Source organism: Eretmochelys imbricata, chromosome 10 (genome assembly GCF_965152235.1).
Source record: "Eretmochelys imbricata isolate rEreImb1 chromosome 10, rEreImb1.hap1, whole genome shotgun sequence".
In the NCBI taxonomy this organism is placed as follows: domain Eukaryota; kingdom Metazoa; phylum Chordata; order Testudines; family Cheloniidae; genus Eretmochelys; species Eretmochelys imbricata.
This window is the reverse complement of record NC_135581.1, coordinates 44,032,501-44,051,013: the sequence shown is the minus strand read 5'-3', so window position 1 is coordinate 44,051,013 and position 18,513 is coordinate 44,032,501. Positions and strand designations below refer to the sequence as shown.

The following is an 18,513-nucleotide window of genomic DNA, read 5'->3' as shown; positions in this document are numbered from 1 at the left end:
GCTTGTGTGCACACAAGGTATGTCTACACAGCAAAGAAAAACCCACGGCTAGCTGATGCCAGCCAACTCAGGCTCACGGGGCTTTTTCACTGCTGTGTAGACTTCTAGGCTGAGGCTGGAGCCCGAGCCTGAACTCTGGGACCCTTCTACGTAGCAGGGTCCTAGAGCCTGGGCTCCAGCCCAAGCTCGGAATTCTACACAGCAGTGAAACAGCCCCACAGCCCAAGCCCAAGTCGGCTGGCACGGGCCAGCCGCGGACTTTCCTTTGCTGTGCAGACATACCCACAGAGGCTTTACATACAATGGTGCTGGTAGTGTGTTTTTTTCGACAAGTCTGATGAAAGGATCTGTGTATGCTTTTTACATCAAGAGCACGACATGAAATCAGATTCTTCAAAGAAAGAACATGGTGCGGATGTGATGATCAAAGCTGATGTAATTTTCTTGGTAATAAATTGTTGGAATATGCAAGGACAAAGTGCTTCTTCTAGTGGTCATCATGATTACACTGCATAAAACTTCCAGAAATATAAAAAGAATTCAGATACTTTGCATAGTGTAGTTGTTTATGTGAGCAACACCAACAAGTATTATAGATAGGGAAATAATTAGCTTTACTGAATGGGCTTTTTGTATGAGGACAAAATGCAGCAGGGAGATCATTGCCATCTTGCTTGTTGGATATTAACAATGTGGGGACTGAAAAAAAGCCATCTTTTTTGTGTGTGGATATACCGTGTAAAGAGGAAAGGTCTCCTGATGCACATTGCATAGTGAAACAGATATAAGGGGTATATGAGATCATCATTAAACTATTAGATATGTTTTATTTAAATTATTTTTTCTTGGCACCATTGAGGTTGCAATCGCTACTCTGCTATCCTCCTCTTCAGCTCTTCCATAACTTTGGGATTGTTTTTTATTAAAAATATAAACAACTACTTTAACAACTGACTATATTTTTGAATACAATGTGTTGGTTTTAACTTATAAAGCCCTGAATAGCTTGGGACTGTCTGACCTGAGAGACTGTCTCCCTCCCTGCCATACTGCCATAGTTGCAATTGACAGAGACATTCAAGCTGGATTGCCCTTAAAAAGAGAGGTGGCTGGCAGCAAAGTGTTCTCTGTCAGGGGGCTTTATCCCCGGATTTAGAACAGGGCTGGTTTGTTGACCTTTAGAGCACACTGCAAGGTGCATCTATTTGTGCAGGCTGCAGGGGGTGGACTTTAATGGGTCTGGCAGGGTAGAGGAGGGAATTAATTTCCTCTGCAATAATATGGGCTGAGTTTAGATTTAGTATGTGCATGCTGCACAAATATATGTGACTGTGACAGATGCAGATGGTGCTTTGTTCCATCATGCTGGATTGAAGGATTTTCATAAGATGCATTTCCCACTGATTAGTGATAGCTTATGACAAGGGTTCTAATTTCATGGATCTTTATTGAAGTCATAACCCTCAAGTTCATGGATTGTCTGTTTTATGAGTTGGACAATGGGTGACAAAATTCTGGAGTTACTCAGAACTTTCATTTTTTTAATTCAAAATTCACGTCACTGCTTCATTAAGAAGGGTACAGTGAGAGTATCCTCATTATTCTCTCATTTTCAATATGACCTCAAACACCTTGGGGAAAAAGGGTAAATGGCATTTAAAGACTTTCACCCACTCCCCTCACAAATTATCTAAACAAATCATTGCAAAATGATAAATGCTTCACAGGACATCTCAAATGTGGCTTTAACTGATTCTCTAGCCAAGCTCTCTTACATACATGATAAAAGAGATTGCAAGCTCTCTGTTTAAAAGTAAAAACAAGCTCTATTAATCCTTTAAGATAAGCTGTACATGACATCTGTACTTGTCATACTGTTTGATAACTAGAAATTTGCTGACTAGAAAATCCAAGCAACCTTTGAAGAGATGGACTCATTGTCAAGCACACTATTGTCACCAAAGTCTACTTTGTATTAAGCAATCAGATTCAACATTTGCACCTTCAACTTCACCTCTGGTTGAAGACTCTCTTTGCAGATATGTGCATACCACAGTGCCAGCGAGAAACACCATCTATTGCACCTTTACCTACCAACAGGCTACACAAATAAATTGATTTTGCACACAGGACATCAGCAGGTTTTACCGTACTAGGACTTCAAACAGGCAGGCTAGTAATAACAGCAGCAGCTGAATCAAAAAGTACTTTACTTATCAGTGTCACACACGCTGTTTTTCTTTCATGTATTCAGCAACCACTGGCTTATGAACAGCACACCAAAAACATTTACTAAAAACTGACTTTTGATAATTAGCAGCTGTTGTGCATGTATGATAAACTAATTTGTTTTTCTCATTAAAATAACCACCACCATTCAAAGGAAGATTGCTTGGCTGTCCTTCCTATTGTATTGAAATCTTAAGGCAAACAACAAATACACACCCACATTCATGTACTCTCTGGTTTGTACTGAAACCAACTCACATCCCTACTGCTGTATTGTTAAGTTGCTTTATCACATGTAACAGTCTCTCAGGCACTGCAAGGGCTATGCTATTAACATCTAAATGCTAATCAGCTTCTGGTAACTGCATCACTTGAACAGTCCATAAATTTTGCTGTTCTAAAATAGCACTGAGACAAAGGCAAGGTGGTTCTGAAATACAGAAGCCAAAAGCTGTCGCTTCCAAAGAGCTGGTCTCAAACCTAGTCCTGCAATATAGAACACAGATGGAAATGCTGCATATATTTACAAAACATACAGATATACAGTACTTTTATGCAACAATGTATCTATTCAGCATATGCTAGAAAGCAGAGCCTGGTCGTGCAAGTGACTGCTCCCAGATGATACCACTGTGCGTGCCCAACCACCAGTTAGAGAGAGTGACGGAGTAGTACAGAGGGTAAGTGATACAGAAGGAGAGATGATACATAGCGTGAACTGATGAGACAGGCCTAGGACTATTTGCATGCAATGACTGTTGTTAAACCCAGTGAGCAAAATCATAGGACCATTTCCAATAAGAGGCATGAACTAAAACCCTTCCAAGGATAGTGTCATCCATCCTAACAGTGAACCCAGCACCCTTTTGCATCTCAGCAGAGTTTTCCAGTGTGAAAGATTTCTACTGCTAAAAGAACTAATGCTTTGTAACAGGGTAAACCTCCAGGAACACAGCATGCACTTAGCTTAGGGCATTGCTTACCTACACAGTGCAGAATCCCTTAAATCAGTTTATCTAAAATAGCTTTTAAAAATCTCTTTTTAGATGTTTGGTCTGTAAATAATCTAAAGAACACAGGAGCCAACAGAACTGCAGCAAGGTGAACTTTGAGGAAAATATTTTGGAGTCTCACGAATTTAGTTTCCAAAGAGCCTATTCAGTGTCAGTTCCTTTGGTCATTGTACTCGATCCTTTACCACAGCCTAGTCCTGTCTTCAGCAGCACTCCTTATTTTCAGTCAAACAGACCCAATATGAGTGCACCTTCTCCAGGGGGAACTTTCCTCCAAACATTCACAGATGTTTTTAAAGTCCATGCATGCAAATATTACTTCTTTCCTCATCCCCCCACCCCTTTTTATTTTACAATAGTGGTTTTTATTTTGCCATAACGGAGGCAGTGAGAATTTCAACAGTTCGGGCGTTTATACTACAAACTGCAGAAGCTCAGCTATAGGTGAAATGTAACTCTCCAGATCTGACAGAGAGAGTTTGTTTTTTTGATCCAATTTCTTAAGAAAAAAATCAGTTTGGTCATTTATAAAATTACTTGAATATAATTTCCCAGTTTCCTTTACTGTGACTAAAGCAGGAAATAGAGAGGAACTGCAAATCAACCACCCATGACTTTCATCAAAAGAGCGGCACTGGGCCTGTAAAGTAATATTACTGACAGACTGTAACAGTGTTTCTGACAGACACTAATGATGGTATATCTAATTCAAAAACTAAGGAGGATTTAAAACAAACAAAAGGAAGTATTTCTTCACACAACGTAGTCAATCTGTGGAACTCCTTGCCAGAGGATGTTGTAAAGGCCAAAACTAGAACAGGGTTCAAAAAAGAACTAGATAAATTCATGGAGGATAGATCCATCAATGGCTATTAGCCAGGATGGGCAGGGATGGTGTCTCTAGCCTCTTGTTTGCTAGAAGCTGGCAATGGGGGATAGGGGATGGGTCACTTGATGATTACGTGTTCTGTTCATTCCCTCCGGGGCACCTGGCATTGGCCACTGTCCTAAGACAGGATACTGGGCTAGACAGACCTTTGGTCTGACCCAGTATGGCCATTCTTATGTAACAAGAGAAATCTTAAGAGTCAACTGGATCAAAAATCCACTTTCTTCTCCTCCCCTCCGCAAAGAATATTCACCCTAAGGATTTTTTTTTACAGCTATTGTTAAAAACAAAAAAGGAGTTTAACAAAGAAGTGCCACCTCATTTCAGGTAGTCTTGTAGAAATTCCCAGTAAAGGCATGGGGTGATGATAAAGATGATTCTTCTGTATCTATAGTGTGTGTGGCAGGATGTTCATATCACCTGTGGGGTAACATGCCATATGATCTCCAATCCCTAGCCAGAGAAACACAGCTCCAAAATGAAATGCCTACCTGAACTATGGAGTTCACAGTTTTGGTCAGTTTTCTGCCACAACTTTAGCATTAATTAAAATATTTTGTGTGTGTATGTGTAAGACAGAGATGGTCTAAACCATCTGAACGAGTGGGTAGGAAACATGAGACATTTCCTGTGCAGATATCTGCATTTTCACATGTGGTCTCGCTCCCATTTTCTTTTAGCTTGGAAAAAAAATTGATGCCAGAAACTAGTTTCTTTGAAGTTACAGGCCTCAAATAATAAGTGAAACACTATTTTAAAAGGGAAATAAATGGCCAGAAAGTGTAATGAAAGATAAACAATCAAAACTAATAGGGAAAATGTAAGATACAGCTAGAGTTTTTGTTGCTTAATCAAATAATTGTTTGTATGTGGGACAATTTGTTTGGTTAGATCTTTTCTGATCACCTGTACAATGAATCTTGTCAAAGGAGAGGGAGATTAGGCAGGCTATGGCTATTGCTGTAAACTAGTAGAATGTGATAAACAGTCTTTGTAAGTCTACAGAGAAACTACATAAGTCCTGCAAGCCTTCCCTATGCCCTAGTCTTTTTCATGATCGCTGGCAGGGTGATCCTTAGCATTTGTACTAGGTACATACTGTAGCTCTCTGGCTTGATGGAAAGCTAGAAGCACTACTTTCATTAGGTGTCTTTGTCAAATCCATCCTGAAGGCAACGCCAAGGTTTGATATAAACACAATAGTGCTCCCCCCCAATTTGTTGAGGTTGCTTCTGCTGTGTTCACTGGGATTACCCAACTACAGCATCATTATCAGTGGGAGAAGAAGCGGTGTAGGGTGTCAGTACAGCTAAGGGTTAGCAAAGAAATGCTCCCGCACAGCTGCTTGCTCCCTTTGTTTTCCCGCATGTCGGAAAATTACCATTTCGGAGTCACTGTGACAGGCCTGCCCAAGTCTGGCTGTAGGCCCTGGCTCAAGGTGAGGAGGTTGGTCAGGGAAGAGAAGGAACTCAAAATTGTCATCGTAATCATCTTCCTCCGTATCCCCCTCCCCATCAGCAAAAGTACCTCTAGTCAAGAAATCGGAGCGCGTCCGCGCCATGCGGGCTTTCTTTTTATGGGCCGGTCTGGCAACCTGCTTGACCAAATGATAAAACAGATAACACAAAAATGTTTTAAAAGAAAAGGTGATTCTGCTGATGTTTGACATCACAGGGTAGGTCAAGTACAGCCTTAAGAACTCCATGAACAATATGCTAATCCACACATAACACACAAGTATCACAGACAGTGGAGGGGATTGGGGAAAACAAAAATGAAAGAGAGCACTGGGAAAATGGACAGTCATGGATGCTATCAAAACATATGTTAAACAAAACAAGACATGCCAGCATTCTACAGTGTTTATCACTAGGGCATTCATGGCAGAAAATGTCTGGCAATTCTGCACTGGTATGTTCCCGTGTTAACTGGGGTATCCTGAAGAGAAGGCTTTAATGTTTCCATACCATTAGTATCCCCCCGTCCTTCTCACAGACTCGTAATTTAACATCACCCACCCTTCTGTTTTCTCTTCAAACACTTGAGAGGAAACTTGCAGAATAAGTTTTGTTCAATTGAAAGATGAAATAAGAAAGCTGTAACTTACCCCCCCTCTGCCTGGCCCAGGGAACTTTAGTGGCTTTCTAGGTAGCTCATCTTTCGAAAGGATCTGATGATTTGAAGATTCCTTGTTGAAACTCAACAACAACAACAAAAAGACATTTAAATTCCTCGCCCAGGTTCACCCATAACATCAGTCCAGATTCCAGAAACATTCGAGTATGTACAACTCAACAGATCAAGAATAAATTGCAATTTGATTTCATGTGTTTTAAGGGATGCTATCTTTAGTTATTCAGCATACACTTAGTACCAATAAACACCGTAGTGAGGATAAAAAGCACGAATGAACAGATCTCCTGTCCTTCGTTAAACTATGAACCATCATCTTTGCTGCACATTTGCCAGTAGCTCTTATACAGATTAACTTTAGTGCTTTGTGTTGGGAAGTAAAATTGCGGAATGGAAAAAAAATTAAGTGACAAGAGAAAGAAAATCATATTAAAAATGTTCATTGCCATGCTACTGTCTAAAAGAAGAACTTTTATTTCCTCTGTTATTCCTTCTTCTGGGCCTGCCACAGGGTTTTATCTACTAAACTGCAAGATCTTTAGAGCAAGAATAGTCTTCATTTTGTATCTTATACAGCATCAAGTTAATTGTTGCACTGATTTAAATGAAATAAATAATAAAAAATAATAGTTTAGACTAGGGTTGTCAAGCGATTAAAAAAATTAATTGCGATTAATCGCGCTGTTAAACAAAAATAGAATATCATTTATTTAAATATTTTTGGATATTTTCTACATTTTCAAATATATTGATTTCAATTACAACACAGAATACAAAGTGGACAGGGCTCACTTAATATTTATTTTTATTACAAATATTTGTACTGTAAAAAACAAAAGAAATACTATTTTTGATTTCATCTAATACAAGTACTGTAGTGCAATCTCTTTACCATGAAAGTTGAATTTACAAAAGTAGAATTATGTACAAAAAATAACTGCATTCAAAAATAAAACAATGTAAAACTTTAGAGTTTACAAGTCCCATCAGTCCTACTCCAGCCAATCACTCAGATAAACAAGTTTGTTTACATTTGCAGGAAATAAAGCTGCCTGCTTCTTGTTTACAATGTCACCAGGAAAACAGGTGTTCACATGACACTGTTGTAGCCTGTGTCGCAAGATATTTACATGCCAGATGCGCTAAAGATTCATATAACCCTTTCTGTTTCACCCACCATTCCAGAGGACATGCGTCCATGCTGATGATGGATTCTGCTCAATAATGATCCAAAGCAGCGCGGACCGATGCATGTTCATTTTCATCATCTGAGTCAGATGCCACCAGCAGAAGGTTGATTTTCTTTTTTGGTGGTCCATGATCTGTAGTTTCTGCATCGGAATGTTGCTCTTTTAAAAGCCTTCTGAAAGCATGCGCCACACCTCGTCCCTCTCAGATTTTGGAAGGCACTTCAGATTCTTAAATTTTGGATCGAGTGCTGTAGCTATCTTTAGAAATTTCACATTGGTATCTTCTTTGCATTTTGTCAAATTTGCAGTGAAAGTGTTCTTAAAATGAACAACATGTCTGGGTCATCATCCAAGACTGCTATAACATGAAATATATGGCAGAATGCGGGTAAAACAGAGCAGGAGACATACAATTCTCCCCGAAGTTCAGTCACAAATGTAATTAACGCATTATTTTTTTAATGAGCCTCATCAGTGTGGAAGCATGTCCTCTGGAATGATGGCTGAAGCATGAAGAGGCATATGAATCTTTAGTGCATCTAGCACGTAAATACCTTGTGATGCCAGCTACAACAGTGCCACGTGAATACCTATTCTCACTTACAGGTGACATTGTAATTAAGAAGTGAACATTATCTCCTGTAAATGTAAACAAACTTGTTTGTCTGAGCGATTGGCTGAACAAGAAGTAGGACTGAGTGGACTTGTAGGCTCTAAAGTTTTACATTATTTTGTTTTTTTGAGTGTAGTTACGTAACAAAAAAAATCCACATTTGTAAATTGCACTTTCAATATAAAGAGATTGCACTACAGTACTTGTATGCGGTGAACTGAAAAATACTATTTCTTTTGTTTATCGTTTTTTACAGTGCAAATATTTGTAACCAAAAATAATATAAAGTGAGCACTGTGCACTTTGTATTCTATGTTGTAATAGAAATCAATATATTTGAAAATGTAGAAAAACATCAAAAAATATTTAATAAATTTTGATGGGTATTCTATGGTTTAACAGTGGGATTAATTGCCATTAATTTTTTGAATTAATCGCATGAGTTAACTGTGATTAATTGACAGGCCTAGTTTAGAGATTGCAGCTAAGTTCCACCTTTGTCTGCTGGTCTCTCAGTCACCTCAGGGCCTTCTTTCATATGGGCCACAATGTACGATTCCAGATATCATCTGCCTGACCACTGACTAATTCTGCCATGCTGCCTATAGTGATCATTCTTATTTAGAGTGTGTGTGTGGGGGGGGGGGGGGGGGGGGGGCGGGCGGGAGGGGTCTCTACACAGCGCTTTAATGTCGGCTGTGTAGACATATCTCAGATCAGTCTGACCTGCAGATTTGCGAGGGAAGAAACATGAGCACAGGATCAAAATGCTGCCATGACTTGCGCTTGGAATGAACCCACCATTTAACCTGCAAAGAACTGCCCATACTCCATGCAGTTGTTTCTAATACTGTTAAGACTGTTAAATGTATAACTTTATCCACAGCAGGACTTTTTCAAAAGCTTGAGCACTTCCACTCTCCATAGGGAGAAGATCTGCTCTAGAGAGACACAAGGTGGGTGAGGAAATTTTTTTTTTTTTACTGGACAAACTTCTGCTGGTGAGAGAGGGAAGCTTTCGAGACACGCAGAGCTTTTCTTCAGATCGGGGGAAGGTTCTCCCAGCATCACAGCTAAATGCAAGCTGGAACAGCTTGCTTAAGAAGAAGAGCTCTGTATAGCTGGAAAGCTTGTCTCTCTCACCAACCGAAGCTGGTCCAGTAAAAGACATTACCACACCCACCTTCCCTCTCTAATATCCTGGGACAGCCATGGCTACAAGCATAGTGCATACAAGATCTGCATTTACTCCCTTTCCCTGACAGTGCAAGATTGTTCCCTAGTTGACCATTCACTACTATTTTGCCCACTGTAATTTTAAATGTGTGAATTATTGGAGATTCTACCACTTCCCTTGGGAATCTATTCTACCAGATAATAATTATAATAATTTATTCTACCAGATAATAAAACTAAGTTTTTTTCTGATACTTCTCTTCAATTTGTTTCTTACTTTCATCCCATCCCTCTTACTCACACCACTTTGTACTGCCCTAGCTACTGTAATTTCTTTCCTTTCTTGCTGTTAACACTTTTCAGATGTTTGCTGTAGATGGTTAGCATGGCTCTCCATAGTCACCTGACACAGGCTGTATGGTGTGCACTGCATGAGAGTTCTTTTAATTTTCCTTTTAAGTCAATCCCTCCAGCTTCCTAATAATTACTGATATTTTTCTCTGAATCCTCCCCATTTTATCAGCATCTTTCTGGTAATGAGGTGCCCAAAACTGATCATGTGGCTCTTTGTTTCATTGCAAACCTGTCGAAATCAATCCTATTTTCAGGAAAGGTCATTCAATAGTCACCTCTCATGGTATAAAGCAAGCAAAGAAACAAATGCTCTACTCACAGGAGGCTGAAATGACTGTCTTTTGGTGTGAAGAAAATAGCACTAGCCCGCGGCTCACTAGAAGAGCCATCGGTGCTCTGGTTGGGAATTCGGGGTTGCCTGAGGCGCTCTGTCCTTGCAGCTTGGCTGCTAGAGAAGTCCCCAGATTCTACAGCCAGTTTTGAATTCCACCGATCTGTTCTGGTTGATTCCTGTGTCATTCCAGGTTGACCCTCTTTTCGCTCCAGGAACATGCTGACAGGCCTGTTCTTTTGTGCTATGTGGGCTGGGGGGCTCCCTTTCTTTGCAACAGTGAGCCCTTTAATATCCACAGATGAGGTTGGTGTTGTATTCACAGTCTGGCAATTTTCCCCTTTGCTCTGGGGATTCAGGATGAGGAGAGATTGAGGCCTGTTGTCTTTTTTTTTGGAGGGTCTGAGAGACACTTCTTGTGAGGGCTCCTTGATTCTGCTGTGCTCAGTCCTTTGCAAGGTCTCTCCCTTCCCTTGTCTCTCAAACTGCTCAAAAGCTTTGCGTTGTTTCTCCAGAATTTCCTTCTGCTGGCGGATCTGCTCCATCATCTCCCTCTCGTTTTGCTGCTGCAGCTGCTTTTGTCGCTCTTCCTTCTCGACATTCAGCTTCTCAAGTCTCCTGATAACAGAGTCTGAAGAATGTGCATCTGATGTAAGAGCAGCTAGGCTTTCCTCTTGCTTGACAGGAGGGTTTTCTCCTCTCTCTCTGTCCAAGGCTTTGCCCGGGCCCTGCTTGCCTGGCTCCGTATCTTTCTGAACCCCAGGAAACATAACTGGTCTTTCTTCCTTTTCCATTAGTTTGTTCTTCAAGTTATTCTCCACCAGTGATTGATTTGCTTTCTGAGTGTCCTGTGGTGGAATGTAGAAAGTAGGCAGATTTCTAGAAATGAAGGTCTCTCCTGGATGCATCTTGTAGATAAGATTCTGGGTATCACAGACCACCCGCTCCTTAGTAGCAGGACTCTCTGGTAACTCAGAACTTGATGGTGTCCTTTTTCTGTTAGATAAGTTGCTGTTCACATCTGCTGAGAAGAAGGTTGTGTCCTGCAAATCAGGCTTAGGACTGTGAAGTAAAGAGTCCTGGGTCTCAGTGGAGACAGACTGCATGTCTTGCTCTTCTAAAACTGGAGAATCAAGTTTACTCTTCTGAGTATCCTCACAGCTTAACATTTCTAAGCTCCCCTGAGAGCTTTCACTCTCTGGGGTTCCCTGTGGAGAATGAAGGACCTCCGACACCAGCTCTGTGGACCACCGACGCTCCTCTGAGGGAGACACCCCCCCAGTGGACCGGACCTTAAGCAATTCCAAGCTAAATATTGCCTGTTCCAATTCACGCATTCTCCGGCTTTCTCTTTTCGCGCGGACCACTTTTTTCTGGTTGAGATCCTCCAGTGATTTGGGCCTCTCTCTCACAACTACTTCCTCTTCAATGTCCATGCCACTTTGGCTGCTGGCTCTCTCGTGTCTTTTGTACAGTAAGTCTCCAGAGCCATCTACTGGATCAGCATGATTCACCCGACTATTCTCTATTACTGATTTATGTTCCTCTACAGCTCTCACCCGCTGTTCAAATGAGCCATCCTCCCACTTAGATGGGTCTGAGCCCCTAATTTTCATAGCATCTGCCTCCAGTCCATCCTCTTCTCTGATTGACACTCCATTCTCCAGCTCTCTCTCTTTTAGTCTCTCCTCTTTTAAAGCTGTAAATCTGCAAGAATGAGAAAACAGCAGATTTTTAGAGTGTTTCCTCTTCCATTGCTTGGATACATTGTATTGATTCTGAAGAGACGTTTAAGAGAAAGTGCCTGTGTTTGGTTTTAATACCTTAGCTAAACACACATTTATAAATCAGCTGAGACACTGTACATGGGTATTCTACATAACATGATTTTTGAATTTTCACCTGCTTCATTCTTTCCCCAGTTGTGAATGACACTGGTGTCTATTAGTGAGAACTGCTGCTTTCCTGACAATGGTGGCTCTAAACTTTCTCAGTATTTTGTTTTTGTTTTCTTTTGTAAATTAATATACCCAGGGAAGCACAGTTCAAATGCAACATCTAGTGTTTTGGTCATGTTCTATACCAGCTTTCTAGCTGGGTTGATTGAGGTACAATCAGGTACTAGTGACTTGCAGCGTATTTAGAGTCATTATTCTGGCTCTCATCTCGTTTACAGTAGACTAGTGAGCCCCAACCCTTTCAGACAGTTATACCACCTCAGCAGAGTAAAGCCTCAGCTGTGTGCTTTCAACTGAAGGCTCTGCTGATCAGGAGACTCGTGTTTGGAGCAGACTAAGCTCCACTGTGGGTTACAGAGAGAGTGGACAACTGAGTGGGAGGCATGTAGCAGCAGCACAGGGGCCCAAGCACACCAAGGAAGGGGAACTTGATGTTCTAGTAACAAAAGCCTGAAAAATGCTAGTATTCATGCCAATTGCTGGGAGTCATTGCTCCGAAACACACAGCCTTCCTGCTACACAGTCATCTTTATTCAACATTTCACTTTTGTGTCCACCGAGGTTGATCACATTACCTTTGCCGTGCTATGTATCCTCTGCATGCTGCTTGCAATAGGATGACTTTATTTCTCTTGGCCCTGCAAAGTCTCTTTGCGCAGTATCCTCGCCAGCCTCCCTGTATACACATGGCTGCGGCATGCCTACGTCTAGAACATTCCCGCCAATAGTTCTGAATAATGAAGGCTGCAACCCGCATCTGCAGGAACCTTCGCCTCTCCACAAAACCTCGCCAGTAGGCCTGGAGAACGAGTGCTGCATTGCTGAGAAGAAGAGGATCAACTAGGGAATCTTCAGCTTGCTTTCTACTCTGATAACTACGCCAGTACCTCTGCAGAAAAAACAGATAACATTTCTTGGTAATGTGTCTGGTACCAGATTCATTTAGAGAGCAAGACTCATGAAACAAACCCATTCTCCTAATAAACATGTGCCGGGCATTCAGGCTGTATGGCCTACCCCTAAGGAAGAGTGGGACACCTTGGCGGGGTTCCTCCAAGGGAGGGTTTAAAAGCTGGGGCATAGAACAGATCCTGTGGATCTGTGAAAGAGGGCACAGTAAACTTTGCCCAGGACACCAGGTCAGACCACTATTGGTAGGAAAAGTTTCCTGGAATCTTTAATAGCCACTTGGATAAGTAACAAGGCCTCAGTTTAAGAGTGCATCTAAAAGTCAGATCCAAAGTCAACTGCTTGCTGTGCCTAACTGGGAAGGATGAAGGACTAGGCTGATTTTGCCAGGATGTGACCCAGTGTTTCCAGGGAGTTATACAGGTAGGTTTTTCAAACCAGATACTTCAATCGCTAATGTCTTCCCATCCAGTTCTGAAAAACTGTTCCCTTCTGTCATAAATATAAAGGGAAGGGTAAACCCCTTTGAAATCCCTCCTGGCCAGGGGAAAGCTCCTCTCACCTGTAAAGGGTTAAGAAGCTAAAGGTAACCTTGCTGGCACCTGACCAAAATGACCAATGAGGAGACAAGATACTTTCAAAAGCTGGGAGGAGGGAGAGAAACAAAGGGTCTGTGTCAGTCTGTATGCTGGTCTTGGCCAGGGATAGACCAGGAATGGAGTCTTAGAACTTTTAGTAAGTAATCTAGCTACGTATGTGTTAGATTATGATTTCTTTAAATGGCTGAGAAAAGAATTGTGCTGAATAGAATAACTATTTCTGTCTGTGTATCTTTTTTGTAACTTAAGGTTTTGCCTAGAGGGGTTCTCTATGTTTTTTTAATCTAATTACCCTGTAAGATATCTACCATCCTGATTTTACAGGGGGGATTTCTTTATTTCTATTTACTTCTATTTTCTATTAAGAGTCTTCTTGTAAAAAACTGAATGCTTTTTCATTGTTCTCAGATCCAAGGGTTTGGGTCTGTGGTCACCTATGCAAATTGGTGAGGCTTTTTATCCAACATTTCCCAGGAAAGGGGGGTGCAAGTGTTGGGAGGATTGTTCATTGTTCTTAAGATCCAAGGGTCTGGGTCTGTAGTCACCTAGGCAAATTGGTGAGGCTTTTTTACCAAACCTTGTCCAGGAAGTGGGGTGCAAGGTTTTGGGAAGTATTTTGGGGGGAAAGACGCGTCCAAACAGCTCTTCCCCAGTAACCAGTATTAGTTTGGTGGTGGTAGCGGCTAGTCCAAGGACAACGGGGGGAATATTTTGTACCTTGGGGAAGTTTTGACCTAAGCTGGTAAAGATAAGCTTAGGAGGTTTTTCATGCAGGTCCCCACATCTGTACCCTAGAGTTCAGAGTGGGGGAGGAACCTTGACACCTTCTTAATATGAAATCAATAGCTGAACAATACAGTACAGAACTCCCTCTCTCATCTCTGCTCATAAAATATGCTATCCCAATTACCTTGGAGAAGAAACAAATTAAACAAAAAATGATACCACCAATGATAAAGAAATGGATTCATATAACTTATATTGCAATAGCACCTAGGAAATGGACTCCATTGTGCTAGGCTCTGTACAAAAATATAACAAAGACTGTCTCTCCCCAAAAGAGCTTACAAAATTTAAAATGAGAGTCACTTGGTTGACATGACAAACAAATGAGAGAAGCACAGGTTCACAGTGAGAGAATTATAATTAAGGCTACGATTTGGTCACAGCAGTCACAGATTCCGTGAGTTTACCGGACCTCTGTGACTTCTACGGCTTCAGGAGGTGGAGGTGGGACTGTGTGCCCTGCCCTGCAACTGGGGCTGGCTGGAACTAGGACCCTGCAGTCCCAGCCCTGCAGTTTCTGCTGGGGGCTGCAGCTAGGGCTGTGTGCCCCAGCCCTGCGGCATCCTGGGTTTGGCAGTGGCTGTGCGTGCACCCCAGTCCTGCAGCTTCCACCTGGGGCTGCAGCTGGGGCTGTGTGCCCCAACCCGGCGCTTCTGCAGGGGACTGCAGCTGGGACCATGTGCCCCAGCACTGCAGCGTCCTGGGATTGGTGGGGATTGCAGCCAGGGCCGTGCGCCCCAGCCCAGCAGCTTCCCCAGGGGGCTGCAGCCGGGGCCGTGCGCTCCAGCCCTGCAGCTTCCCCAGGGGGCTGAAGCCAGGGCCGCGCGCCCTCCTCGTGGCATCCCAGAGCTGCGCCTGCTGCTGTGGCCATTGGAGCCGGGGCTGTGCCCCCTGCCATGGTAGGGGGCTCGGCCTGTCAGTTCCTCCCCGCTACCTAGCCCTACCCCTCCAGTTATTTTTAGAAAAGTCACGGACAGGTCACAAGCTCCGTGAATTTTTGCTTATTGCCAATGACCTGTCTGACTTTTACTAAAATAGCCGTGATAAAAATCTTAGCCTTAATTGTGATCAGGGTCATAAGCAATGGGTCATAATGCACCAGCTGCTTACCCATCATTGAGTTTTGCAGGCATCACAGCATAGATGGGTTTTACGAAGAAGTTTAAAGGAGGATAATGTTTCGGCTTTGAGAGGTTTTACAGGGAGCAACTTCCACACACGTTGGGCAGCATGGGAGAAAGCAAGATGGTGCATGCTGGAAAGTTTCACACGTGGGCAATCAAGGGTGGTGTCATTGGTGGAGTCTATGTCTATAGCATGTAAGAGATGATAGACTAGGCAGGGATAGGCCATAAAGGGCCTTAAAAGTGAAGACAAATAGGCTGTGTTGGACTAAGGTGGAGTTAGAGGAAGCATATAAAGATGGGGTGATGTGGTCAGAGCGAGGAGCCAGGAAGATGATTTTTGCAGCAGCGCTTTAAATGGATTTAAGGATTCCAGTGTCACAAGCTTTCCTTTTCTAATCTGCCTTTCCCTGCCGTAGAAGTACATTGTCATTATTCATTATAATAGGATTGTAAGCTCCTCAGGGCAGGAACCTGGTCTTTTGTGTCTGCAAAGTGCCAGGCACAATAATGATGCTATACATAGTGAATAACAGTATTATCACCTACCTGTATGATCACTGCTGCCTGCCTCAAGTTCAAGAAGTGCCTTCTCTCCAGTATAGCATGGAACCAACGCTGCAGGAGAATAATCCTCCGGAGCACCTCCTGATGCAGCAAATCCTGCAAAAGCTGGCGCTCCCGCTCCTTCATGAAAACCTAACAGGCAGCACATGAGGAATGAAGACAATGTGTGTCATGCTTCCCCAGCCACAGGAGACACGAGTTAATGCCACAGACATCTGTATCTGGAATGCTCTCAAGTAAAGAGCTTACCATCTGACTTTACTTTGGGATACCTATGAAAGGCTTCTGGACAGTTACCTACAGTATGTGGCTGTGAAATGTTGGATGTGTATCACAAGATATAGCAGCCGACAAGTAAATTCCCTTTCTAGAGTGAGGAGTAACTCATAACAGTAAGTTAGAGAGACAAGAAGAGCAGCTCTGTGTAAGCTGAAAAGCTTGCCTCTCTCCGCAGCAGAAGTTGGTCCAATAAAAGATATTAACGCACCCAACTTGTCTCTCTAATACTCTGGGACCGACACAGCTATAACAACACAGCATAGAATAGTAAGTTATGTGACAAAGCGTGGAGTGATTATTGGAGGCTAACTTGTTTTAAATAGCATGATCAGACCATCCTGGCTTCACAGAAAGCAACAACCTCTAGTAGTTTGTGTTGTGCATGACATGATTAAAACCCTTCTCACTTAATCCATTTCCTTTTGGTAAAGTGGGACAACAGTCGTGTCAATGCAAACGTGTATGAAAACCAAGTTACCACATAGAGGCAGACTTTATTTGTCAGTGCAGAGTCTGAGCCGTGGGTAAGTATTTACCATTGTTCTCCCAACTTGATAATTGTCTGGACTGAGCTTTATTTTCCTGAAGAAATCATGGATGTTGTGCTTAGATGGGCTGATTCCTTGTGGCAGAAGAACATGGAAATGGTCCACAAAGTCCTGTAAAATTAGAAGCCACCAGAGTTAAATTCTAAGGGCAGTGCTATGTCACTGTTACATAACTATTTGCTGGCCAAATGAGGTATGTTTTAGTAAATTAGCAGAAACATAACTGACATTCAAGAACTGCAGTATTCAAAGATTCCCTCATTATTACAGATGCATAGATTCCAAGGCCAGAAGAAACCATTGTGATCATCTAGTTTGACTTCCTGTATAATACAGGCCATGGAACTTCCCCACAATAATTCCTAGAGCAGATTTTTTGGAAAAACATCCAATCTTGATTTAAAATGGTCAGCGCTGGAGAATCTACCATGACCCTGGGTAAATTATAGTACTGGTGACTTTCAGAATTGTATGAAAGACAAATAGGAGATACTGCAGTGTCTGCCTGCAGAGGAACACTCAAGAGATTCTGTGAAAATGTGCAGTGAATCCTGAGAAACAATCATTACCGGAGGGATTTACCAGAACCTGCAGAGTATCTCAGAAAACACAGAGCTTCACAACATTACCATTTTGATGGTTCAAACATCAGACTTGCTAGAGTCCTTGAAGATAGATACCCCAAAGGAAGAAGGGGTTCAGGTTCCCTACAGAGGAAATGACAGTCCTTCCTTCTAACAGCTTTTGTAACAGCCATGGCAGTATTCTCAATGCCATAAATAGCTGCCATCCATTCGTCTTACTACAGGAAACAAACTGGGTGGTAGCTGCTGATGAAAGAACCACACACACAGAAAAAAATGTGATAAAACCACCAGGTAAAAAGAAATATTTCCTTTGAATAAGCAAGTCTGTGTGAAACAAGGCAGCCTCCCCGGCGCTGTGAGGTTTGGGAACCTCTGCATGATGGCTAAATGCATTTAACACTAGCAGATTATGGCAGGAAATGCCAGCTCCCTGAGTTAGGGCTGACTGGCCTGAGCAAATTATCTTCATCGAAAGGAAACAAAAACAGAAACAAGTAACAGGAGGCTGCCATATGAGCTCATTCCTAAACGGAAGAGATTATCTGGCTCACAGTTACTATGAAAAAACTTCTTTATAGAGAGCTCAATAATAAAATATTAAATTAAGAAAATGTGATTGAAAAAAGGTTTACTTAAAATAAAATCGACCCATAACTATTCCACTTTGTTGATATGGCCCAACTACAGTTTAGGCAGAATTCTGCTTGGTTTAGGAATAGGCTCAGTTCTGCAGTTGGCTGTAACCTCTGATAGAGATATCTACCTTAAGGAGGTTCAGTGGGCCTAGCGCACTATAATTTCATTTCTGGAAACATGGACTTGACTCCTCTTAGGTCACAATGTGGCTGAGTGAATTCATTCTAGAGTCTAATGGACATTATGGTCTTGATTTTAGATGTCTGTGTGCAATTATGCATGAAAATTAGGTACACATTTCTGTGCAAACAACTGCATGACTGGCAGTTTTGGTTCAGTACTAGAATAGCTGAGGCTTTGCAAGTTAGAACTTAGGTGCATTGGCAAAGCTGGCCTAGCACATGACCACCCTCCATGCCTGGCTCCAGCCAGCGATATTATTCACTCACTTTTATGAACTCTAAATTCACCTGCATTTAGAAATAAGAGTGTGTGTAAAAAATGGGCCACCTCAATCTACCAGGATATGATGTTTTATCAGAAATGAATAAAAAGTAAAAGCACTTCGTCTAACCTGGAAGGAATATTTGCA

The 18,513-nt window shown here is 42.1% G+C and overlaps 1 protein-coding gene across 7 annotated transcripts in view; it reads right to left on the bottom strand.

Annotated features, from left to right (window-relative positions):
- MYO9A (myosin IXA) overlaps positions 1–18,513 on the bottom strand; it is a 452,172-nt gene that overhangs the window by 32,621 nt on the left and 401,038 nt on the right. For 6 of the 7 annotated variants that reach the window (XM_077828555.1, XM_077828556.1, XM_077828554.1 and 3 more), the window contains 7 exons: positions 18,496–18,513; positions 16,687–16,809; positions 15,854–16,003; positions 12,462–12,775; positions 9,917–11,635; positions 6,239–6,329; positions 5,513–5,728 (listed from right to left, as the gene is read on the bottom strand). The exon at positions 18,496–18,513 is cut by the window's right edge and continues 93 nt beyond it. In XM_077828555.1, coding sequence (XP_077684681.1) covers positions 5,513–5,728; positions 6,239–6,329; positions 9,917–11,635; positions 12,462–12,775; positions 15,854–16,003; positions 16,687–16,809; positions 18,496–18,513 — 2,631 coding nt within the window. The remainder of the gene's footprint in view (positions 1–5,512; positions 5,729–6,238; positions 6,330–9,916; positions 11,636–12,461; positions 12,776–15,853; positions 16,004–16,686; positions 16,810–18,495) is intronic. The other variant, XM_077828557.1, reaches the window with a different exon arrangement.